This window comes from Sparus aurata, chromosome 20 (genome assembly GCF_900880675.1).
Source record: "Sparus aurata chromosome 20, fSpaAur1.1, whole genome shotgun sequence".
NCBI classification, from domain to species: Eukaryota; Metazoa; Chordata; class Actinopteri; order Spariformes; family Sparidae; genus Sparus; species Sparus aurata.
The window spans coordinates 13,917,633-13,942,540 of NC_044206.1; the positions used below are offsets into that span (position 1 = coordinate 13,917,633).

The 24,908-nt window shown below is 42.1% G+C and overlaps 3 protein-coding genes across 5 annotated transcripts; 2 read left to right on the forward strand and 1 right to left on the reverse strand.

The window, feature by feature from the left end:
• The first annotated feature begins 2,217 nt into the window (after positions 1-2,217).
• Positions 2,218-9,740, forward strand: tlcd3bb (TLC domain containing 3Bb). Of its 2 annotated transcripts, none has more exons than XM_030401282.1 (7): positions 2,218-2,688; positions 4,112-4,316; positions 4,668-4,751; positions 5,165-5,390; positions 6,370-6,465; positions 7,416-7,525; positions 7,666-9,740. In XM_030401282.1, exons 2-7 carry the CDS (start codon positions 4,192-4,194, stop codon positions 7,931-7,933), a joined length of 909 nt encoding a protein of 302 aa, XP_030257142.1. In that variant the 5' UTR covers positions 2,218-2,688; positions 4,112-4,191; the 3' UTR covers positions 7,934-9,740. The 2 variants fall into 2 exon arrangements, with proteins under 2 accessions (XP_030257142.1, XP_030257143.1); XM_030401283.1 differs by lacking the exon at positions 2,218-2,688 and adding an exon at positions 2,695-4,012.
• Positions 9,741-10,573: 833 nt separating this feature from the next.
• pagr1 (PAXIP1 associated glutamate-rich protein 1) lies at positions 10,574-17,179 on the reverse strand. Its single transcript, XM_030401284.1, has 5 exons — positions 16,879-17,179; positions 16,378-16,587; positions 12,103-12,436; positions 11,928-12,016; positions 10,574-11,811 (listed from the first exon to the last, which is right to left on the reverse strand). The coding sequence occupies exons 2-5, from the start codon at positions 16,547-16,549 to the stop codon at positions 11,576-11,578; spliced, it is 831 nt and encodes a 276-aa protein (XP_030257144.1). The 5' UTR covers positions 16,550-16,587; positions 16,879-17,179; the 3' UTR covers positions 10,574-11,575.
• On the forward strand, positions 16,520-24,878 carry kif22 (kinesin family member 22). 2 transcript variants are annotated; one of them, XM_030401281.1, is made up of 13 exons: positions 16,520-16,656; positions 17,862-18,075; positions 18,524-18,651; positions 18,920-19,065; positions 19,374-19,583; positions 19,959-20,355; positions 20,717-20,837; positions 21,508-21,628; positions 21,857-22,037; positions 23,083-23,177; positions 23,462-23,662; positions 23,770-23,829; positions 24,666-24,878. In XM_030401281.1, the coding sequence occupies exons 2-13, from the start codon at positions 17,888-17,890 to the stop codon at positions 24,693-24,695; spliced, it is 1,878 nt and encodes a 625-aa protein (XP_030257141.1). In that variant the 5' UTR covers positions 16,520-16,656; positions 17,862-17,887; the 3' UTR covers positions 24,696-24,878. The 2 variants fall into 2 exon arrangements, with proteins under 2 accessions (XP_030257141.1, XP_030257140.1); XM_030401280.1 differs by lacking the exon at positions 16,520-16,656 and adding an exon at positions 17,390-17,546.
• The last annotated feature ends 30 nt before the right edge of the window (positions 24,879-24,908 follow it).

Genomic DNA, 24,908 nt, shown 5'->3' on the forward strand with positions numbered 1-24,908 from the left:
CTGACAACTAGAACCTCCTCAATGACCACTACAACCTCTAGAAGGACCACTAAAAGATCCCTACAATCTCATCAGTTACAAATAGGATCCCAAGACTCACCGAAATGACCCTGAAGACCTCGTCGATGACTTGTTCAACCACCAAAACAACCCCTATAAGCTCTTGGAAGATCCCTAGAACCTACTTTTTTGTCCTAAGTGTTCATCTAATCCGTCACCTGTCCGTATGTGTGCGGCGGCTCTGTTGATGAAAATGTCGCACCCACAATTCTGTCCCGTTAGCCATCATCGGTAACACTTCACAATAAGAGTACAACACACACGCTTCAGTAATGCATGACTCATGGGCTTAATGATATTTTGAATTCCCTTTTACTCGCAGTGAAAACATAATAAGAGTCACTAAGAGTGCATTAAGTTGCTCGGCCTATCTGACAGAAGAACAGATCCCTATGAGCTATATCATCAAACAGGTAGTCCAACGCGTACATGGACAAGTTGGCGTGGACCTGGCAGACAAATCATAAAAAAAACAAGTCCACATATAAACATATTAACAGTGGAAGAGTTTCCCATGGATGACATATGGCCTCACATCAACATAATTCCAGCAAAGCCACAAGATATTTAAATGTTGCCCAGCAATCTTAAAATCGTTGGTCGTAATGGTTTGTCATCAGAGTCATCTTTCTAGATGCAGTAAGATCAGATCCTGCATCTGATGTTTTTGACTGACTTATTCTCTCGCGTACGTGTCCGAATACAAGCACGCAAAGACCACTTTTCGTGTACGATGCAAAACTTGAATGGAGTGTGTACAAATCATTTGATCGTGCACCGACAGTCGCCACAACCGAGTGCAGAGAAAACGCAGCAGAGACACACACGGCGTGTTCAGGTTAAAGAGCAGAACTGTCTTTACTGTTTCCTCAACTCGACAAACTTGTTATCGTGCTCTGACTGTTAGGACCGCCGGCATCACACAACGCGACGAGTTCAGACACATTCCCCGCAGGCTGCTCAAACCACGATCCCCAACTTTAGTAAAGTCGGTTCAGTAAAAAGTAAACGCCTGTATACAAATCAAAGCTATGTGGATTTCTCTTTAACATCGACTTGGCATTTGAGAGACGAATCCTCTGTGCAGTCGTACCAGACGTTTTATTGCTCATTTATGGCGACTGTGTTTCATTTGCGATTTTACACTCAAGACAAGACTACTCCTATTTCCAACTCCGGAGCTGAACGTCTGCTGACTGAAATTGGAACATTCTCGATTTGTCCTACTGGATCCTGGCGCGTGGCCTCTGCTGCCGCCGTACTGACTGACTGATCTTTTAAATGACAGTGTTGGACGTTGAACGTTCTGTAGGATGTCTAAAGTCTTCGTCAAGACTGCTGACCTGTCATCAACAGACCAACAGTGACTGTTTATTACAGAGTACCACATGTGCTCTCTATTTCCTCTAAAGGTGATTTCTCCCATTGTGTCAAACCCACTCACTGAAATGAACTTCACTGGTGATTCTTTTTTTTTTTTTTTTAATCTTTTCATCAATTCTCCTGTACTTTATGTATGCCAGGATGTCTGTTGGGCTGATTCGAGCCTTTCAGAGTCTGCTGCGTACGTTTTGAGTGAACTCTTGCATACAGGCACCATTTAATCACCATCTTTTGCATCATTTTAGGCACATTTCTAACTTCTCTCCCTCAGCTTACTTCTTGTACTCTTTTCAGTCGTTGCAAGCCTCTGGTCACAGTTCAAACATGCCCCCCTAAACTCTCAGGGCAGAGCCTGGGAACAGTGTGTTTGCATTGATAAGCGTGTAATCTGCAAGCCTCCGAACATGTCACAGTTATTGCAAAGGCTGCAAAAATGTCAGGACTCTGAACCCTGACAAACCTGCACAGGCTCCTCTGATAAGGAGCAGCTGATAACTGATAATCAATCAGCTCATTATTATTATTATTTTATTATCTGGCTGCCTTGAACAGGTTTTCCCCTCAATGGCTGTCTGATTAAATCACATAAACGGTCAGATGCTTTAGTTTGCATGCGAATTAATGTGTTGCTTTTTTTTTCGTTTTTTTTTTAAAAAGTGGACACATTGGATGTTGCGAAATTATGAATGCAACCGGATTCCATTCAACGTTTCCCTGCAAATAAAACCCCCAGTTTATGAAACGCAGTGCATTGACTGGTGCAAATTGTTCTCGTCATGTCATGAGCCGCCGCCTGGACCTGTAGGAACTAGCTGGCGCAGCAGTCCGACAGTGTTGAGTCAACGCTGCATCTGCGAGGCTGAGGCGGCGGCATCTCCGGTCTGCTGCTGCGAGACAGATGAGATGACATAGTGACTGGACTCGCTAACGTTACCTTCGTACCTGGATCAAGCCGTGCAGTTGTTTTGTTTGTTTGTTTGTTTTCTGCCGTCGCTGGTTGCTTAAAACCGGCTAGATCGCGGGCTAGTCACCGATGCTCTCAGTGAGCTGCCCCTCAACATAGATGTCGATCTAACTTGCTGCAAGCTAGCGTTAGCTCGGTGCCGCTACCCTTCAGACATTGAAGTGGCCACATAAACATGCGGATCATCGAGGCGGAGACCCCTGGGACATCTCCAACCTTAGACGCTTTCTGCAGGACACGAGTTTCGACTGGCCGCTGACCGGACTCTGTAGAGTTTCTGTGTAAATGTCGCCTAACATTTTCAATTTATTCTAAACATGTGCAAACTCCAATCTGTTAGCCAGCTAGCATCCATGGTGTCTGTTAGCTCGCTTGCTAACTGCTAACTGCTACAAACAAATAACAAGCTAACAAAATAGTTTAGCTTCAGCATAACACTGTCATGAATGAGAGAACAACATGGGCAGTGGCACATTCAGATATTAGTTGTCGTGTACCGGGTGTCATCCTGTTGCCAGCTACCGTTATTTGAAATGGCTCTAAACGAAATGGTTGCTAACTAAGCCAGCAGTGTCAACTGCTAGCTACAGCTAGCTTAGCTAACGGTCTTAGCGTCATTGTTAGCAGGCGCTTCAACGGCGCAGACAGTTGGTCATGCCTACCAAGGCGAGGGGATGACATTTAGTGCTAGCAGCATCGTCTCCGCTCGCTAAACCTGGTTACATACTTGTATGCTGGCTGACCTAGTTTTTCATGCTAACAAGTTGACAACCAAAAATCAAAGCTCGTCAGTTTGTGTTACCTGTAGCTATCTGGGTTTGCTGTTAGCTTGACTAGCAGGTGCATTTTGTGAAAAGCGTTATGTATGAGGTTAGCTAAGTTAGCGTTTAATTTGACATGTGTGCTCTCGGACTAAACGTTGCCCCGTTGAGACAGAGTTGATTAAGCTAACGTTATTGTTATTAACGCTTTTAGCGGATCGGCGTCGAGACGAGCCTAACATGTCAACATTAAGCCGGTCGCTATTCGCTTTTTGTGGGTTTGCTACCTGCCAAAGCTTCGTTTTTTTTCCAGTCAGTTAACATTAGCTAACGTTGTTGCCAGGAACTATGAGCACCAGCATGTCTATGTCGATAATGTTTGATGTTGGGAATTTTAAAATAGCGCAATGCGTATTTTGCTAATGGACTTCCAACTTTTTAATGAGTCAGCTAGTCTAGTGTAAGCAAACTGCTAAACCGCATGGTTGCTCTAGGAATAAATGGGAATGTGAATAATAAGGCTCGTCATCAGATGGATGGAGGGGGGCAGCATGCTGCACTAAAAGGCCTTTCTATCTGATATTCTGCTCCTGCCCTCTGTGCTCAGCATTCTTTCAGTCTCTGTTGCTTTTGATCCCATGTTCTGCCCTCTGTCTCTGTAATCTGTGGCTGTTTCCCCACAATGTGCCAGAACTGTCTTTGATTCCCCCTTTATCTAACGCTTTCTCTTTTATTTATTTGTTTTATCTTTATAGCTTTATAACTGGCAAGACCTTTAGTGGCTCTAAAATCCTATTCTGCCACATGTGTTGGACTTTGATAAATGTACCCTGCTGTTATCTCAGTAAGTGCAGCCAATCGCACGCTTGTGGGAGTTGCCGCTGTCGAGATCAATACGAACTGTTTGCTTTCCGATTGATATTTTGTGGGGGGGGTTTTTCAGAGAGGGGAGAGAGCGCCACGGATCTCAAGGACCAGATCGCCCACTGAACTTTTTACCTCTGGGACAGCTTGCCAGGGACCATGCTGACCATCCTAGCTGCTGGGTCTGTGTTCTTTCCAGGCCTTTTCCTTCTGTCCAAACAATGCCTGAAGTCAATCCCAGCACTGCGATGGAGCGAAGGAGATGCGGTCATTGTGTCTGCCAGGTGAGAGCTTTGGAAGAATTGTCTTTGTTTCTTGTGTGGTCTCACATGTGAGCACCTCATTGATGCAGACATGTTATCTGGACTCTTGATGCTAATAGATCCTATACTTAAATGACAGCAGCTTACCACCAAGAATTGTAGTATTTCAGTAGTTTTCATAGACTTGAGCTTATATGCAGTTTGTTGCATGATTAAAGTAATGCAGGTTGTTTCGGCTGCAGTTCCGGCTGTAATGTGTCTGCATGAAAGCCCACAGGCACTACTTTCTTACCATGTGTTAACAAGACCGTCTAAAAGCTTCCATCACATTCACTAATGAGAAATGCATTTGTTTACTTACTGCTCTCCCAGGTTGGTGTCGTCCGTTCAGGCAGTCATGGCTTCTTCAGCTGGCTACATCATTGCTTCTTCCTGCAAGGACATCATCGAGGACCAGTAAGTCAAGATACACTCATCAGGATACGTTTCCACCGCGCCCCCGGCCTTTCTGTTCATGTATGGGAAAAGTCGGGTGTCAGGCTTGGACTTGTTTTTGTACATCGTCTAGAAATGTGAACCAGAATTGTACAAGAATTTTTTGTAGTTCAGCTATCCTTTAAATCTGCCCCGAGCATTTTATGACTTCTTTTAGACGGTTTTAAATTCAGGTGAGACGGATTCCATTGAGATTTTCTGGATTGCAGAGGGGAAAAGCTGTTCCTTTTTGAGAGTAGTAACTGCACTTGTTATTATAGATGTGTCAGATGTTCTCGTCTTAGTTAGCAATCTAACAGACAAACACACTGTTAAAAAAGTTGTGTTCTTGCTGGTAACAAAGCTTTTGGTGTATCGTCTTTCTCTCTCCACAGGCATTGGCTGACCTGCTCTTACATCATGTTCGCCGTTCCCTACTTCGTCTACGACATCTACGCAATGTTCATGTGCTACTGGTACAAGCTGCAGGTCAAAGGGCACGAGGAGGCCACGGCGGCACCCCAGCACATGAGCTCGGCGCTGACCAGCTACCTGCGTCGCGAGTTCCTCATGGTGCTGCACCACGTTGTCATGGTCACCGTCTGCTTCCCTGTCTCTGTGGTAACTGTCACACGTTGCTCTTTCTGTTGGGCTGAGATTTGAAAGTATAGCTCTAAATTATCTGTATGCAACTACCCACAGGAGCAATGTGGTTATGGGGAAATTATGCCAGCTATTTTTCTATTTTTATCCAAAGTGAGACACTTAATAGACGCCTTTTATGTCTAAGCGTGTAGGATGAAGGTATGTTGAGTGGTGCAGTAACCTCACCACGGCTGCAACGAATGCTTATTATCACGGTTAATTTTTAGTCTATAAAATGTATTAATTAAATTAAGAAAAATGCACATTACAATTTCCCAGAGAACAAAGTGACACCTTTTGGATTGTTTCTTTTGTCCGAGCACCAGTCAAAAACCCAAAGACTCTTCCTTTACTTTCATAAATGACAAAGAAAAGCGACAAATTCTTACATTGAAGAGGCTGGAATCAGCAATTGGTTTGACATTTTTGCCTGGAAAATGACTGAGACGATTATTTGATAATCAAAATAGTTGGCAATTAATATTCTTTAAATGATCAATGATCATGTTCAATGATTAATAGAGTGATTGTTGCAGCTCTAAGACGTATAGTTATTTATCTGCTGTGGTGGTGCATAGCTGTGTCTACACGTAAGCACAAACTGGGATTCACCTAGTTTATACTCAAACCAATTAAACCAATCAAGTAAAACCAGAGACGTTTGAATGTGATACTATTAGAGGAGTTGTTACTTGATCCCTTGGACATCTTGGAAACAGGCTAAGCGATGCAAAGGTCACTGTTCACTATGGATTCAGATCGCTTGCAGGGACATTCACAAGTTTGTCCGACTCTGGCAAAGCAGGAGTTAACTCTATATGTTTTGCTTGTTGGCTCCTGCTGGATATTTAATAACGGAGGGTGATATATTGCAAAATCTGGCCAATAATCCCCAAAGGAAAAAAAGCTGTAATTGCACTCAAGACAAATAACCAATTTCTTGTTCTCTCTCCAGTTTTGGCGACAAGGAAAGGGAGACTATTTCCAGGGTATAATGTTCATGGCTGAGCTCAGCACTCCGTCTGTCTGCTTAGGAAAAATCCTCATCCAGGTGAGTCTTGGTTTGGCCTCAAACAAGATTTCAGAGTGTTTGTTGCATGTGCACGTGTCACACTGAAGTCCCTCTGCACTCTCCACTTCTCTCTTCCACTTTTCGTTCAACGGACAAAGTATTTCCGATCACTCCCGGCATGCAGCTTGTACATGCCCGTCGACTTCTGTCGACTGTGTCTTACACCATCAGCACTGTCAGAAACATCAGTCATTAATTGGTAACGCAGTTTGCTTGAATACACTGTAGGAGTTGCACACTTCCCCCCCCCCGTCCCTCCTGTATTTGTTTTAGGTTGTGTGAATGTGTTGACAGTGTTTCAGTGTCCGGGTGAAGGTTGCCCCTCCATGGCTTTCTGCTTGTCCCCATCTGGGGCTCCCACAGCTGTTGGCCTCTGAATATAGCCCCTAGTATTTAGACTGGATATTCAGCAGATACAATATCAGCTTGTCCTGCTCAACACACACCCCCCACCCCCCCACCCCCCCTCCCATCCATGACAACAGTGCATGAGATAAACAAGAGCTATGGCCCTGTAGAGCTGTGCCATCTTTTACCTGTAGTATGAAAAACACAATGAATAATGAGAAACGATTACGTTTTTATTCATAGGCTGACAAGTAACTCATGTGAGTAGTGAATGGGCTAGTGGTAAACCTTTTTGCTTGTAAGCTTGTCCCGAGTGTTATCTCACCGCAGCAGGTTGACGGTTGAAGATAAAAGTAAAGTCATCCACTGCCAACAAATGAGAATGTAGAAAATGACAAAACAAAGGGACCGCTTCACTGCCTCCAGTAGAAACCAACCAGCTGCATGGCCCCCTGTACTCTCCCATCAGATACTCCAGACCAGTATATCAAATGGCAAATGAGATTAACCCCGTCAGCTTTCACCAAACTGTACTGCTTGCTTTTCTCTCTCTCTCTGACTCTGTTTTTTTCTGCTCTCAGTACAAACAGCAACACACTCTCCTGCACAAAGTGAATGGGGCTCTTATGCTGATCACTTTTTTCATCTGTCGAGTCCTCCTCTTCCCTTACCTCTACTACGTCTATGGAAGGTATGTCTGTCTTTCCATCTGTTTTCTCATGCTCTGCTGTCTCGCTGAGCTTGGGTCGCTAACTCGCACAGCCACATGATGTCTTATTGCATGGATTGTCGATCCCGCGTTTACAGATGTCTTCCTGTGTTTGGATCCAGGTACGCGTCCATTCCCTTCCACATGGTCCCCCTGTCAGTGCCCTGGCATTGTAACCTTGGCGCCGCTCTGCTCATGGCGCCCCAGCTCTATTGGTTCTCCCTGATTTGCAGGGGAGCCCTGCGGCTATTCATGGGCACCTCCCGCTCTCAGAGACCACATGCGAGCACGGCGGCAGCCAAGGAGCAGCAGACGGATGGCAACGCACTGCCACAGCCTTCCAACGGCTACAGCGCGCGCCCCACAGAGCCCGAGCTGGCCACTCACTGAGAAGAATGGCAGGGGGAGGGTGGGGAGGGAAAGAAAGGCGAATGTACCAATGAGTATGTAAAGGAAAGAAAGCTTTTGAGGGAAAAAGCGAGACTTGAAACAAGTAGCAATATAAAGAAAGCTACAGACAACGGCCTCAAAGAGTGCTGAAGTGTTTGTGTCCAACAATCTAACAGCTGGGTGTTTGGTTGCTGGCCTTCAGACACTTCAGCTTCTCAGTTTGTAGGAAACCGAGTGTTACTGCACTCAGTATTTAAAGATGTCATCGGGCACTGTGACAGATAGGAACATGCACTGACCTGAGAGGAATTTGCCTGGATGTATAGCAAGCATAGGTGGCTACTTCCCTCATGTAGATCAAATTCAGTCCTCTCTGCCTCACAGTACAGGAAGAGCAGGAAAATAGGAATGTATTATATTGTATGTTAGTACATTTGCTGTAGATGGAAGGCCTGATTCAGTTTAGTAATGGAGACGACCTTCAAAAAAGAAAAAAAATCCCGGCTAAGCAGTATTTTGACTTGTTAGTGTTTATTATCTGTATCCTCTATGTAGTCACTGTCACTCTAACAAAATGTAACCAACCTGCAGACTGACTCACCTTTTAGAAGGGAGATAATCTCATAAGACTGTATTCTGCTGCCTTATCCCTTTTCCCCCCATTTTTTGCAGTTTCTTTAAGTTTTTAATTTATTTTAATCCTCAGAGGAGAAGGAAGAGGCTCCCTCAGACAGAAAAATGTGACGGGTGTACATAGCCGATGTAAAATTGTCCTTATTTCCATGTCAGTATTCGGTCATTGTCGACTTTTCTTTTCTTTTCTTTTTTGTGTTTAGGGTTTTATCTCAGTTCTGCATCCCATTTTTAAACAATGGTGTCTTAGCAAATACAAATCATTTCACACTTTTCCAGCTTAGTGTACACAACCACCCCCCCGTTAACGGCAGCGCTTCTCGTTTCAGTGTAGATATGACCTCATTCCATTTACTGGTATCACAAAGTGTTTTTTGCATTCAAGGAAGTGATGCACAGTAGCAGTCACTTTACATGTGTTTCTTTTTTCTTTTTTTTTTTTTATAGTTTGGTGCTGATGTGAATCTCAAAATATCCATCTGATTGGCTGGAGTATTTCATTAAGGGATCCATGAGATTTGAGTATTTTTAGCTTCGTTAGAGGACTTCTTATGTTGCAGTTTGAAGGGAAACAAAAGTGAAATCTTGTAAGGAAGCATACACTTGTGATTGACATGCAGCAAGTTTGTCCATGGCAACTTATTTTCATAATTATTTTTTAACCACAAACTGTCTAAACCGTTAAAATTGTATGATTTGCTTCTGTTCACTAAGCTGTTTATTTGAGCCACTGGTTCCATGAACCTTCTATGAACAAATTGCTAGCTTTTTATCATTTAATGTCTGTTTTAAAGCAGCTCACTGTTCTGCAAATGGGTCTTAAAAAAAAAAAAAAAAAAAAAAAAAAAAAATCAGAGCTCAGAAACCATACCGACAGGGCAGCGTGTGCCAAAACATCTGGACAACTGTGGGCATGTTGAACACAGAACATCCATTCCCCTGTTCCATGAACTCATGAGGTACTGCTTCTTGACAATACTAAACCATTTCAACTGATGTACTGTATATTCCACAAAATGCTTGTTATTTATTTGTAAGTATTTATTTATTTATTTATTTGGTTTGTGGTTTTGAATGCATATTTATGCATACATATTAAACTATATGCTTCTGAGCCTTATGTGAAGGCTGTATTGTTACTCAAACTTAGCTAAAATATACTTCTCTGTCCTGAGCCTGCCTTGAGTCTTTTTTTCTTATTTTTTTTTCAGCTTCTATTCTGCCAGTGTTGAAAAGTGGAATTTATCGAATGCCATCACTTCTTCATCATAGGTCAAAAAACAAGCCAGGAGAGGGCACCAGATTCCATGAATTTATGTAATATTTTAACACTTGACTCGTTGACCTCAGCATAGATGATACTCTACAGCATGAAAAGGCTTTTAATGTGTTGTTTCATAAAGGAAATTCCACACATTGTGGATAAATGTTAGAAAATGAGGACTGGCATCAGCAGGGATGCCACGGTTGAAGCAATGTATACTGTTACTGAATGGCAAAGGTTTCACCATACTATTTCTCGGGATGGATATCCTTCAGTATCTGTTTGCATCAGGCAGTGGTAGAAGTATTAAGATTTTTTACTCATGTAAAAGTACTAATGCCTTGCCTTAAAATACTCCACTACCTTGAATTAAGGAAGAGTATAATCAGTGCAGTTCACTCAGGCACTTATCGGAGTTAAAGACTTAGACTTCTCTTTATTGATCCTTTTGGGATGTGTTTATAAACACATATGTGTTTTTAAAAGTGTTTATTCTATATGAAAATGATTTGTTTTACTTTTAATATGAACCTACTATACTACAGTAGATATTTAAGGTTGAGTTCATTTAAACCCCTTTATATACTGTTAGGTAGTTTAATCTACAATGCATCATATTCTATAAGATATATGTATATTTTTTTTTCTTTGCAGTGACACTCCTGTTAGAACAACACATCTCTAAAAAAAGCAGTCAATTTATTTTCAGCTTTGTGATGATGCATTTTCCACCTAAACCGAGAGGGTGTTTAAAATATTTTATTTTGCGTAAAGAAACACTTAATCTTTCAGTTTATCGAAAAATATTAATCACATTCAGAGATACATGGTTCTCATTGGACAGGAAGGGTATCAAAAATTCTGGAAAGTATAAAAAGTTGTAAGACATGTAGTGGAGTAAGAAGAATAGTCTGAGATGTAGTGGAGCTGAAGTATAAAGTTGCATAAAATTGAAATGTGTACTTTACCGCTGGTACACCACGAGTGGTAGGCCAGAGTGTTCAGTATAAATTAAAGGGGTAACCACCAATTTGAGACATTAAAGTGTGTTTACAGAATTTGGGGAAAGTATTACTGCATATGTGAGAAAAATGCCTTTCACAGCTCAAGAGGAAACTGATGACCTGCCTCCAGTGATGTCACTCAGTGTTGAAGTTGCATTGTGGATAATGTAAGCTGCATGGTTTTTTAAAACAAAGAAGACTGCGTGCAATAAAGAAATCAACTTTGAGTCCCAAGTGTTGACAGAGTGCAATATTAGAATAGTGCACAAGACACTTTCAGATTACATGCAGCTTCCTCTGCAGCTTCAAAAGGCTTTAAACCACTTTCTTTCACATATGCAGTAGTACTCCAAGACCTGTTAACACATTTATACATTTTTGTTTATATGTTTTATTAATCCATACAATTTTTACTTAATGCGATGACAAACCATTATGTATTTGATTCAGTGCATTAGCATAAATACATTCCGATCTCATTATTATGTCCCAGTCCTCCACAAAGTTTAGTTTCACTGATGATCATATACAATTATGGGGGATTTTTATCACCCACACTTACTGCACACTGACTGCGGAACAGTTAACATTCTCCAGGGTTAAAATATTTATTGCCAATATACAAAACACACATAGAAAACATACAAAACTTGTTACATTAAAAAAAATTCAAGTTTTGAGAAAGCCTCTGAAAGATTTTGGCCTAATTTGCCTCTGGGCCAGTCCTCGTCTCTTAATACTTTAGTATCTCCTCTGTCTCGGGGAGAAGATGGTGTTGGGGTTGCTGTCTCGTTCCCTTTCTTTCTCCCGCTCCTTCTGGCTGTTTGGAGACAGCGCCTCCTCCAGCTTCTTCTCCGTCTTGAAGAGATCTCGGCCCGTGCGCATGATGTGCTCCTCAATTTTGCGGTGGCGCTTCATGTCTGACAGTACTTTGTCTAGCCGAGCTTCCCTTTTCACAGAAGCGCGAGCTGAAGATCCTGGAAGGGGAAGAAGAAAAAGAAAATCACTAAACGATCACTTTTACTTTGCTTTTAGAGTTTAATGATAGTAAACAGTGGAGAGCCGAGCAAATCCTTCTCATTTCCCTTCATACCTGGTGTTCTGCGTCTGTCGATGAAGGAGCTTTTGGGAGTGGCTTGCATTTGCTCTTCATCAAAGTCAAACTCAGTTGGAGATGGTGGCCTGGAGAAAAAAAGTAAAGAGGTTTGTCATCCACAATACCTACAAAAACCTGAAGAGATGAAATGTTGAAAAGTAGCAATACTGACTTGCGCTCTCTCTCCTCCCTCTCCCTTTCCTTTGCTGCGTCGTCCTCGTCGTCTCTTTCAGGTGAGGGTTTACGTTCAGGCGTAAGCGACCTTCTAGGAAGGGGCACAAAGTCCAATTCCAGCATCTCGCCTTTCGCGAGGATCTCATAGAGTCTTTTGATCTCAGCGGGAGGGGGCATCCAGTTTTTGGGGTCCTCCATTTCCTCGTCGCTGTAAGGGATCTCCCATTCGCCGTCCTCCACCGCTTCCTGCTTTCCCTCTTCTCCGTCCACGCCCGTGTCTCCCTGAGGTTCGTCCTTCTGCGCCTCTCCATCTGCTACATCTGTGTCTCCATCTAAGATGGCAGCAAAAATAGTGCATGAAGGCTGTTTAGCAAAAGCAGTTGAGCGATCAACAGTAGGAATAACAGTACAACCTAGGGCTGGGCGATATATCGATATAAAACTTATATCGATATATTTTTTAAATGTGATATCGAATTAGACCATATCGCATACATCGATATAGTTCAAATTTGCACTGTGATCCTTGCTCCGGGCAAGCCGCTGACCCGGAGCTCTCTGCACTGCTCCCCCCGCCCCTCCTCCTTCATGCACAGAGAAGGAGGGGCTGGAACAGACACTCCGGCACTCTTCAACAAACACTTTGGTGGCCGCCGTTGTCCCGCACTTTGGCCTTGATGCCCCGTGAAAAAAAATCATCGCACGGCCACCGGTCAGCGTAGCGAGCTTGCCTTTAATTACAGCCACCTGAGTACACAGTAGTCACTCACAGTAACTTCAGTGAGTCCGCGGTTCGCGCAGGTGAAGTCTCATCATCATGATGATCTGACGTGAAAGCCTCTCAAACAGCAGCAGCGTCTCAAAACAGAAGAACGAAACTTACAGCACAGCGAGCGAGCTCAGCCAGTTTTAACATGATACGTAACTGACTTATGTGGTAGGATTCAGTTCGGTAAAGTTGGAAATATATTCACAGATTCGAACTTCCCGAATCAGTAACTCATAAGTGAAACCTTGTTACAACACAACTGACGGCTCTTTCCTACAGTAGTAAGGAGGACAACGAGCTACAACCGTATCGTCATCCAAACGAGCGTCTGGACATTAACTCTGGTCTGTATGATCAGCCGTCTGTGAGACGAGGGCGCAGGGACCGTCTACAAAGTGCGACACCGAAAAGAGATACTACAAAAAATATTCAATAACTTCACTATTATTCAGAGTGTAGTGTCACCAAAATAACTCCACACATCAGTGGTCTCCTGCTGGTTATTCTACATTTTTTTGTTTGGAAAAAATGTGCTTTGCCATAATTTTGGGGAATTTCTATTTGGGAGAAATATTCAATAACACTAATATTCAGTGTAGTGTCACAAAACTCACCTAACCATACTTAAAAACTGTTTTGTAATGTAACATTAACTTGATATTGGTATTTAAATAATGTTTTAATACATTATCCATTTCTTATTATAAATTAGGATGTTATGGTATCAGTCTGAAAGGTAAATCAACAAATTTTACTCAGTGGCCTTGGTGCCCCTGAAAAAAAAAGTGAAGGCCAAATGGCCTTGCCCTGAAATGACGAAATTCCCACCCACATGTCATATTTGGCTTTGACTTTGACTGAACATTTGCTCTCACTTTGCATAAAAATATCGGGATATATATCGTATATCAATATTCAGCCTAAATATATCGGGATATGACTATTAGTCCATATCGCCCAGCCCTAGTACAACCTGTTTAATTATGCATCATGCAGAATTATAACACTTCTGTATTACATTATAATGTATGAACTGTATGTAGTGCTGCAGACAAATTACAATGCGACTATTTATACAACTCTTAAGTACTACTGTTTTGCATGTGTTGGGTAAAACTTACAGATTGGGAAAAAGGTTTAAAGCAACTGGTGAAGGTTAAAAAGTCAACACAGGTTAATAAATAACTTTAAAAAGGTGCAAACACCATCTGCTGATTCTTCAATTAAGTCAATAAAGTAATTTTATTTCATATTACTGGTTCTATTTATTAGCTATTATTTCCCAGATACGATAATTAGCCAATAATATATAATTCCTAATATCTTGCTGATAATTTATCGACCCAATAAATACCTGCATCGCTGCTTTTAACCTACCAACCACTACTTTTAATCTTTTTGTATTATTCCATACATTACTCATACTGTTATTTTTTGGTCACATTAAATATTAAAGGTGCAATATGTAAGATTTGACAAGCTGTTGAAATAATACTAAAAACATGGGGTCAGCATATCACCAGAATAACAGCCAACTGCTGTTAACTGTAGCTGCAGTTAGCTAGTGAGCTTAGTAGGGGTGGGAATCTCTTGGCACCTCACGATTCGATTCGATTCCGATTTCAACGATTCGATTCTAAATCGATTCTCGATGCATCTCGATGCATCAATTTTTTTCTGTACATTTCCATGCACGATTTAAAAATAAAAAATAAATTAAATCTGAGTTTGCTAATCACTTCCTACTTTTTTCTCACTGTGTGACTACTTGGTACTTTCAAAGCAAAGTATTTGTAATGACCCATACTTAATTTACTTCCAATATATTTAATTAATAAAACAAATGAAAGAAATGTGGCAACTGGAAGGTTACATTTGCTAGCAACATCCAGCTTTGCAAAGAACCAAAAGGAAATGAAAAGTGTTCCTGTAGCAGCATACATGTAGTACATTAATACAGCTGCAGCTGGTCGACAGTTGATACAGGTGTTTGTATCACAGGTTGATCTGGACGTCTCACACTTTGCCACAGCTGACTGACCTCACGCTGAGTTCGGGCTGGATTTCAACATACTGTGCGGGCTGTATGACAGTGTACAGTTTCACATCGACTTGGATTCAGCTTAATAGCGAGAATGCGGCTGGGAATGATGGCTTTAAGTAACCATTTGAACGCACGGCGGAATGACAGAAATACCCAATAGTTAGTTACAGGTTAACCTGGACGCTGCGCACTCAACGCCACAGCTAACAGCTTTCAGCCAACAGCGGTCTCCACGCTGCTCTCGAGCCGCTCGGCGTGAACAAATGCCTCAGACGTTCCACCCATGAGTTGTTTGTGAGTACAGACAGTCACGACACATCCCATGTTTTTTGTTGTGTGCACGCCGTCAACTGTCCGGGCGCTGCACTTTCGCACTTTTGAGTTCCGCCTCTTGCGTTCCGTCAACATTACGTTTTCAATTAACATGTAGAAAATCGATTTTTGACATCTGTGAATCGATTCAGAATCATCCACGTCTGAATCGCGATTAATCTAAGAAACGATTATTTTTCCCACCCCTAGAGCTTAGTTAGCCATGCATCAAGTGGTCCAGACTGGGAGCCTGAAGCACCAGAGGAGTGTTTGGGTGTGTTCCGAATCAAGTATGTACTGCAGCTGACCTTACAAAGTACATACTATTGCACACAATTTTAGAGTACAAATAACTTAGTACTTACACTTAAATGTGCTTTCATCCGTCGGTGAGTTGACAAATAACATCCTGTTATTTTTGGCATACTGCAGTTTACATTTTTCGTATTGGGACAAATTAAATCATACTAACTCAGCATGCTTTTTGGCTATTCTGACCCACAATCCTCTGCGCCGTGGGAGATAAGTCACACACGTCAGTGTGTAACACATATAGGCAGTGACAGTACAACTATACGACAACTTACTGACAGAATGGCAGACACCACAATGACAGGTGAAAGCACATTTAATTGTAAGTACTACGTTATTCGTACCAGAAACTTTTGTGCGACAGATATAGAGGCAAGAGGGGCAAAGTTCAAGGGGTATAGTCATGACAAGGTGGTATGTCCCAATTGTTTGCATACTGCAAGCAGCAGTGTGTACTTTGTAAGGGCAGCTGCACTACGAAAGTACTAACAGTAAAAAGAATGTGACTCGAAACGCACCTTAAATCTTTTCTGGCAGACTAAACAGTATGGTAGTGTGAGTATGGGAACTTAAGGTTGGTGTTTACACTGCTAGGATGGTAAGTTTGTACCGGGACGGACCGGAGCTAGCTTGTTAGCATGCTAACTTCTTCATAATGTCAAAACTGTTATTTCTTCACATTCAGTGGATGATTTTTTATTAAAGTTTGCGCATGTTTTCCTATTACACTACTTACTTATTACACCTTTAAACAGTACATGTGTATTGGGGACTTTCAAGACTTTCTCCCTAAAAGTGAAACTTAATCCCAACTATGCGTGTTTAAATGGAGTTACCCTTCTCGTCCTTGCTCGCAGTGTCCTCCTCCTCCGTGGCAGCAGTCATCTCGGTGTCCTGTTGCTCCGTGTCGCCCGCCTCCTCCGGGACTGCTGCAGGTCTCTCGCTGTCCTTCACACCCAGAGCCTCTATGCCCTCTCTGAGCGAAGAGTCTGTGGCCTCAGCCTGCATCCTTCCTGCTGCTGCTGGTTCACTTTATAGCCACAGATCTGCTAAACAGAAGCATCACGGCGAGATTCATGTTTTAGTACGAGTGGAAGTAACTCTCAGCATGTGAGGTAAGAGGTCTGAGAAAAGGGCGAGGCGGGAATACTAGCATGACTTCAACGTTTAACAGGAAGCTCAGTCGGAAGGTTGCTGTTAACTTTGCTGCATGAGAATCAATAAACGAAGCAACAAATTAAAAAGTGTCCTGATTTGACTTCACAAAGTTAGCTAGCTAACGTCGGGCCCAGCGGTGAGACAGTTCTGCACAGAAACATACAAAAAAGATAACATACCTTAAACAGTCATCACCGTGTGCACGGTTTATCGCCAGTCTCTGGTGTTGTAGCTAAACGTCGTGAATAAAGTCACCAAAGCGCTCCATGAGACATGCTAGGGATAATAAACGATTATGCGGAGACGTAAACATAGCGCCATTTTGGACCAGAACAACTGCGTGACGAGCTGCTTGGGGTTGTTGGACCCGCTCGCCCCCGCTGATCGAACATCACATGGACGGAGCACCGACGGCACAATGAGACGCAGCAGTCATCATGGTGTGTGATGTGGAGATCTACTGCTGACACGACATCCTGTGCAGTGCGCAATCGCGAACCGGCCTGAATGAAAATCGGGCGAGATTTTAATAAACACTTTTTGCTTTACTCTTAACGCTCCATAATCGTTTTAAAATGCGAACGCGTGTGTTTATACAGCGTAGCGTTTTCTACTATATTCAATTAACGAGTAAATCTTTTATATAAGGACGCCAGACGTCAAAGAGGCGCCAGCGTTTCTGATTGGTTGAAAGCCGCTTCCGGTTGCTGCGCTCCTCATTTGAAAACTTCGGTTAGTTGCTCAGGAGGCTCGATCGCCATTGTTAAAAGACGGTGCCTGCAATGTTGCTAAAAGTTCAACTAGGAAAATAACGAAGGTTTGGTCAAGGAACGCGCAAATAATATCGGTAAGCTCTGACGAAATGTTACTTATTCTATCGGTGAAGGAGTAAATGACTTAAGCCAGGCACGTTTGTGAAGCAGGGGTAAACTTAACGTTAACTGTGTTAGCCCTGTTAGCTTGATAATAGACGGTTAAAGACATGGCTAACAAAGTAAAAAATTGCATAATATGACAGTGCTTTGTTGGCGAGAATACACGTTTGATCGAAATATAATAAAAGCCAGTTTGTTTATCTGTTACATTTAAAATACCCTTTATACTTCTTATGTATTCATTATGTTAGTTGTGCTTGGCTAACTTGGCCTGTGTTGTTGTCCAGGCCTTTTGTTTTTTAACAGCGCAACGATGGCTCAGCGTGTGGCGCAATCAGATGGAGGAAACAAGAAGGCGACCAGGGTTCGGGTAGCGGTTCGTCTGCGACCCTACATGAGCAAACCCGATGAGAAAGACGAGGGACCGTGTGTGAGAGGCCTGGACTCGCAGAACCTGGAGATTGTCAACTGGAGAAACGCCACAGAAACAGTCAAATACCAGTCAGTGTCCTCACCACGATTTAACCAATATAATTTATGACTGACTAAACTCTTAGCATCTCTAAGTGTTGTCCACTAATTGTGATATTTTTTCAGCTGACAGCAGTTTGTTGACCGAGTTGCTCACTTTTGTTAATTGGACTGGTCTGTGTGGGTATGGGTGTGAAGTGGACTGCTAAACAGCATCTTAAACAGGTTGTGGTCTCTGAGCAGTAGGCCAGAATTTGGTAGCTGGTGCTGACATCAACTCTCTCCTGCAACACTCCCACTAGCAACCTCTGGGCTTTCTGGGACTTTACTAGGAGAGAACAAACTGGTGTTTGCTGTCCTTTTTATGATAGTCAAATACCAGTCAGTGTCTTCACCATCATTTACATCATTTTGACTGATTGCACTCTTCGATTCTCTAATTATTTTCCACTAATGAATTCTAATGGTGATGTTTCAGCTTTGACGCTTTTCACGGTGAGCAAACAACCCAGCAAGAGGTTTTCCTCTCATCAGTGAAGCCTATACTACCACACATACTGAAGGGACAAAATGCCAGTGTCTTTGCCTATGGACCAACAGGAGCTGGTATGTTACATATTGCATTTGTTAACTTGTGCCTCGGTTACTTGGTTGCATATTAAAATCAGAATTTCAAGGCACAGCCAGTGTTAGATTGGTTGAAGTTGTGTTGACCATTCTGATAATCTGAATAATTCACCAGTCAAAATATTTTAAATCAAGCTGATATGTTACACACTGTTGGTGGCCTCTCACTCTAAGTTCACAACTTTTTTGTACATATTTTTTTTTTTGTACGTATTTTCCTTCTAACTCACTCCATTCTCTTTAATAGGTAAAACCCATACCATGATGGGTAGTTCAGAGCAGCCAGGTGTGATCCCCAGAGCTGTCCGAGAAGTATTTAATCTGGTCAAAACTGAGGATGAAGGATGGGACTACAGCATTGGCATGTCTTATTTGGAAATTTACAATGAGAAGGTATGTGTAACGACATGTATAGTGTGACCTGGCAGTTGTGAAATAGTGTAATGTAGTGAAACGCAACACTAGCCCACTTTACACCCTGTGACATTAGGGTTAGTAAGTTTTTATGTCTCAAGTGGAAATAAATAGTCCAGCATGAACCACCAATACATTAAAATACCTTTCCAATCCACATCTGAGCTGCTTCAATTGTTGCTCATCCAGTGACCTGATAGAAATATTCTGTGCTGTTTTTGAGCATCTTTGGTTTATATATTTGAAGGCGCACAATAAATAATTGCTTCCTTCTTTCCTTCTCTCAGGTGCTTGACCTTTTATCGCCAAACTCCCAGGATTTGCCTATCAGAGAGGACAGGGACAGAAACATCCTCATCCCTGGACTCACTCATATGACCATCTCGTCCTTCTCAGAGTTTGACAAACACTTTGTCCCCGCCAGCCTCAATCGTACGACAGCATCGACCAAACTAAACCAGCGCTCCAGCCGCAGCCACGCTGTCCTCCTCATCAAGGTTTGACATGCAATCTCATCACCTTGTGAGCGAGAATTTGTTGACTGAGTAGATTAGTTATGTTCATTGAACTGGTCTGCGTGGGTATTGGCTGTGTTATGGACTGTTCAACAGCATCTTAAACAGGTTGTGGTCTCTGAGTGGTAGGCCAGAATTTGGTAGCTGGTGCTGATATCAACTCTCTCCTGCAACACTCCCACTAGCAACTTCTGGGCTTTTTGGGACTTTACTAGGAGAGAACAGACTGGTGTGACTTTGTCTTTGTCTACACTCTTACTTCCTATGTTTTATGGCTGAATACACAATGTGCAACATTTATCATAGATCTTTCCTGCCGCATCTAAACAATGTGTGACTCTGTCTCGAATGATCTAGGTTGTTCGGACTCAGCGCATCCTGCCCCACAGACAGCAGACAGGCAAGCTTTACTTGGTAGACCTGGCCGGGTCTGAGGACAACCGGCGCACTGGCAACCAGGGCATCCGTCTGAAGGAGAGCGGTGCCATCAACCTGTCTCTCTTCACACTCAGCAAAGTCGTGGACTCTCTGAACTCTGGCACTGCTGTCCGCGTGCCGTACAGAGACAGTAAACTAACGCGACTGCTGCAGGACTCTCTGGGCGGATCAGCACACTCCGTCATGATCACCAATATTGCGCCCGAGTACAAATACTATTTTGATACCTTTAGCGCACTCAACTTTGCCGCCAAATCCAAGCTCATTGTGAACAAGCCCTTCACGCGAGAAACTATGGCTGTGCCTACACTACCAGGTGAGTGAGAAATGCGCTGTTTTTAGAAGAGTGAGCTGACAGTTTGATCTGAGGCCAATAGATGGCACCAATTTCACATCCCAGAAGAAGAAAATCAGCCAGCTGTCTCTGAGCATGATTGACATCCTCTTTAAAATGTAAAGCTGTGCTGTTTTGATGCATTTTCTTTCTTGTCTTAAATACATTCCTGACGCTGTTCCTCCCCTGGCTTAAATTCAGGCTCCGCAATGCAGGTTTGACTGATGGTGTGCCATTTTTGTCTGAGTTGCTTTACACTCTAGAGAACCCCCCCCCCCAAACACTGTTTCTTCGAGTGTGAGGAATACTAAGTTGTTAATTTCCCTTCTGCCTTCGTCTTCAGTGAAGCGGGGCAGAGACGACCACGACGCGCAGGGTTCTGGCACTCAGCCACAGAAGAAGAGGCAGAAAGAGGAGAGGAAAACTGAACAAGACAGCTCCTCACCCTCCACGCATATTCACAGGTTGAAGACCACACACACCCACATTCTTAATATTTATCTAGCTAATAAGACCAGCCCATCAATTTTAATCTACACAACAGCAACCTCAACCGAAGCCTCAAAGCTGTGTGGGCCAGGATTTTATAGCTTGTGCTGAAAGCAATTCTCTCTGCAGCACTCCCATTGGCTACAGCTGCTGTGCCCACTGGGATCGCTGGGAGAGATGCAAGCCCTGGTTTCTTGCCATCTGTTATGAGTTGTATAATTCTGTCCAGGCTGTGAATCTTGACAACTTGTGACAACCTTTTTACTTATGAGCTACTGACCACTCTGCCATCTCATCTACTTCAGTTTTCTGTCTCAAATTGTTGGTCTCTCTAAGCCTGTCGGAGCCATCATTTGTTCACTGGGTTTCTCATCTTTTTTTCATTGGTCTGGTCATCGGTGTGAAGTGGACTGTCAAACAGCATCTTAAACAGGTTGTGGCCTCTGAGCAGTAGGCCAGAATTTGGTAGCTGGTGCTGACATCATTTCTCTCCTGCAACACTCCCACTAGCAACTTCTGGGCTTTCTGGGACGTAACTGGGAGAGAAACAAACTGGTGTCTGCTGACTTCTAAGCTGCTGACCACACTGTCACCCCCTCTACCTCCTGCCTCTTTTCTCTGTCTTGATGCATTGGTCTCTTTCAGCCCATCAGAACCATCGGTTATGGACAGACTAATAGCTCTGGAGAAGCTGATGATGAGCTGCCAGGAGAAAGATAGACTCGGCATGCTGAAAGATGTGGCCCAGTCTCGCAAGGAGATCCAGGTGATAATGCACACCTACGTCAAGGCTTGAGTGTATTCATGTGGGTGCATATAAACAGCATCTTATATGGGCATTGATCATTTTGTATCTACAGCTGCTCCAATCTTGTCTTTTCTGTCTGTATGTGATTTTACCAGATGCTGATGCCATCAATTTTTATCAAACTTAATCAATCTGCTCTTCATAGTGGATATTTGATCAATGTTTTTGTTTTTTGATTTTCTGCAGGAGCTCAAAGAAAAGCAGAAGGAGTTTGAGAGCAAGGCCATGCTGTTTAGTCGCTTAGGTGGAGAAAAGGCCAGTGCCAAACAAGAGCCTGCCTTTAAGAACAACATAGCTCCTCTACAAAGAAAACAGTTAACCGCATCAAAACCCAATAAGCAGCAGGCTGTGGTCCAACCCCTCCAAGGTCAGTATGTGACTGCTACTGAATGAATTTACACGGATGCTTCTCATCTATTTATATTTTATATTCAAATTGGGGGAATAAACTAGGACTGAAACTAAAAATCATTATCTCTAAATCTGCTGCTTATTTTCATGACTAATCAATTAGTCAGTCCGTAAAATATATTTAAAAAAAAATTAAAGAAAAATTGCGTCTTTAAAATTGGTTCTCGTCTCCCAGCGACAATCATTATTAACAAGCAATTTTGACAAAGAAATCAATTCAGTCAAAGCAATGAATTGATTATCAAACTAGTTGGCCAGTTTTTTAATGCATAGAACCACCATATTAAGTCTATAGACATATGAAGTGCTCCCCATCTTTATAGGTGCTTAAAATAAATGGGGGACAGCATATCCCTAGAATAACTATCTTCTGTGCAATGTAGCTTCCATTAGCTCTATTAGCCATGCAGCTAGAGCTACAGACAAAGGAGCTTTGGGCTGGGCTAGCATGCCTATTCTGTTATATATCTCTGTAATACAAAATATAGACACATGATGTCAGAACTGCTATTTCTTTACATTCTGTATTTAATTTGTTACATTTGAATGTTTTTAACAAAAGTTCTTATTTTTTGCACCGCTCTTTAATGTTAAAGTCCTATATTTAATTAAAAAAATGACCTTGGACAAGTCTGATTCAGCATTGTGTAGAACTCTGTTGTTCATGTCACCCACTAATTCTGTTATGTTGTATCACTGGAGCTATTGACGAGCTGCAATGTGATCCAAGACCTCAGTCTACAGTATAGGAGCCAGAGAATGTATCAAATGACGATGAGGAGGAATTATTTTTACACCTCTCAGCAGCTTGGAGAATGAGCCAGATAACTTACGTTGGCATTTGCCTTTGAAACATCATTAAACCACCCGGAAATGAGACTTTTGGATCTGTTTCAATACAGCATTTTGTTTGAAATCTAGTGTTTTTTTTGCGGATTGTGTTCTAATATGTTGCATTAAATGGGCTTAACATTAATTCTCTGTGGTTTCCTCCCACACAGTGTCGCAGCTCCAGCCTCTTCAGCAGCTTGCAGTGGTCAAGAAACAGTCCGTCTGCGTCAAGAGGAAGGAGAGGAAGCTTTCAGACCAGGTTGAGGTCAGCATCCGAGCCTCGACTGTGCTGCGCTTAGCTTGACACATCTGCAGAATTGCAAGCATCAGAAACAAGCTGACGTGGTGCATTAGCTCCAATTTGTTTTTGACTCGACAAACTGCAACATCTCCAATTTATTAGGTCAAATTAGCCTGCTTTCCAGACCACTATGGACAAATAAACATTCACAGAGAAAAATAGACTTGTATCTACTGTAAGTTTTCTATAATTGTGTAAAATGCTAGTTTTAACTCCAGGTTTTACACTATTTATCTTTTTCACTCTAGCCTCCAGATGGTAAAGAGAATATCATGGAGAGTGGCTGGGAGTCCCAACTAGACAACTCGATGCTAGAGCAGTCCAGACAGAAAATCTTGCAGGTTCTGAACACAGGCTCCCTAAAAGAGCTGAAGGGTCTGCAGCAGATCGGCGACAAGAAGGCGAAGCTCATCCTGGGCTGGAGGGAGATCCACGGTCACTTCACAAAGGTTGGTGTAGAGACTGTCCAACTCAGATTATGTTACTCACCCCACAACAAAACCTTGTCCTCAGTGTTTTTGTCTATACATCTCTACAATGATTTATTGTTTTGCAGTTGGAGGATCTGGGAAAAGTTGAGGGCATGACAGAAAAGAGATTTTCCACCTTCATGAAGGTAAGATTAGTCTTCAGTGAAAAGAATAAAAGAAAATGATGGCAATGCTAACAGTATTTCTGTTCAGATTTTGTTTAGAGTCCAAACTAAAATATCTCAAATATTAAATGGATTAATATGAAATATCGGTTAGCCATGGACTTCTTCCACTAGTGACTTGATGAGGTTGACAAACATGTCTCTAAGTGAAGTTTCTCAGAAATTCTTTAATGGTTGATATTCGGTACAGTTCATGCATCACTAAACATAACAGCTGCTTTACATTAGCATTTTAGCATTGAGCGTAAAACTCCATTGAGCCTCAGTGCCACCTCATAAAGGTCTTAACCTGGCTGTAGTTGATATTAATACAATGGAGCTAATGGTCATTAATGGTACGTAATTAATTCACTTGACGCATTTTGCCACAATTATCATATAATATACCATATTACATCTGGACTTCTATACCCTACTACATCACTGTAACTTCATTTCACCTTTGACGGCACAATATATAACGCTGTACTACATTTATCAATTTGTACACCTGACGTATTACATTATTTACTATATTGTAATTTTAAATAACGATAAACAAGTTGTCAGGTTTTATATTGGCGTGGTGTTTGCTGTCAACATAAACTACACACTCTGACTACTACTGTCACTTTGTCCTGTCATTCTGTCTTTAATCACCCTTGTATAGTTTTGATGTTTACTTCTTATATTATTTTAGTTCAACATACCTCCAACTATTTATCTTGATTTACTTTACCTATTTATCTATCTGTACTCACTTCCCCTTGTTGTGATCAATAAAGTCTTTTCTTATTTTCTTTTTTTCACTTTTTCAGGCGAACATCCTGAGTGCCATGGGAAAATGATTCTTTTATTGTATTTTTAATTTTTTTTTTTTTTTTATCATTGCCTTCTCTAATGTATATAATTTCTATCTCAGAAGCTTTTTATTTGTCTTTAATGCTATGCTTGGTTTTATATTTTTGTAGTTACCACTGTGTTCCCGCTGGTGGCGCACTACTGCTTTTTAATAAACCTTTCACATGTCATTGAACGTCGGAGTGTTTATTTCATGATTG

What these genes read in the sequence shown, in the direction of transcription:
- pagr1 (XM_030401284.1), bottom strand. Translation starts at nt 16,549, where the DNA reads ATGCAGGCTGAGGCCACAGACTCTTCGCTCAGAGAGGGCATAGAGGCT. An exon ending in TGCGAGCAAGGACGAGAAGG is followed by an intron (nt 12,437 to 16,377) that starts GTAACTCCATTT and finishes CTGCCATCTTAG; the next exon opens with ATGGAGACACAGATGTAGCA. An exon ending in AGGGAGGAGAGAGAGCGCAA is followed by an intron (nt 12,017 to 12,102) that starts GTCAGTATTGCT and finishes TTTTTTCTCCAG; the next exon opens with GCCACCATCTCCAACTGAGT.
- kif22 (XM_030401281.1), top strand. Translation starts at nt 17,888, where the DNA reads ATGGCTCAGCGTGTGGCGCAATCAGATGGAGGAAACAAGAAGGCGACC. An exon ending in TGTGGTCCAACCCCTCCAAG is followed by an intron (nt 22,038 to 23,082) that starts GTCAGTATGTGA and finishes CCTCCCACACAG; the next exon opens with TGTCGCAGCTCCAGCCTCTT. An exon ending in TCCACGGTCACTTCACAAAG is followed by an intron (nt 23,663 to 23,769) that starts GTTGGTGTAGAG and finishes ATTGTTTTGCAG; the next exon opens with TTGGAGGATCTGGGAAAAGT.
- tlcd3bb (XM_030401282.1), top strand. Translation starts at nt 4,192, where the DNA reads ATGCTGACCATCCTAGCTGCTGGGTCTGTGTTCTTTCCAGGCCTTTTC. An exon ending in GCGGTCATTGTGTCTGCCAG is followed by an intron (nt 4,317 to 4,667) that starts GTGAGAGCTTTG and finishes CTGCTCTCCCAG; the next exon opens with GTTGGTGTCGTCCGTTCAGG. An exon ending in TCTGCTTCCCTGTCTCTGTG is followed by an intron (nt 5,391 to 6,369) that starts GTAACTGTCACA and finishes TTCTCTCTCCAG; the next exon opens with TTTTGGCGACAAGGAAAGGG.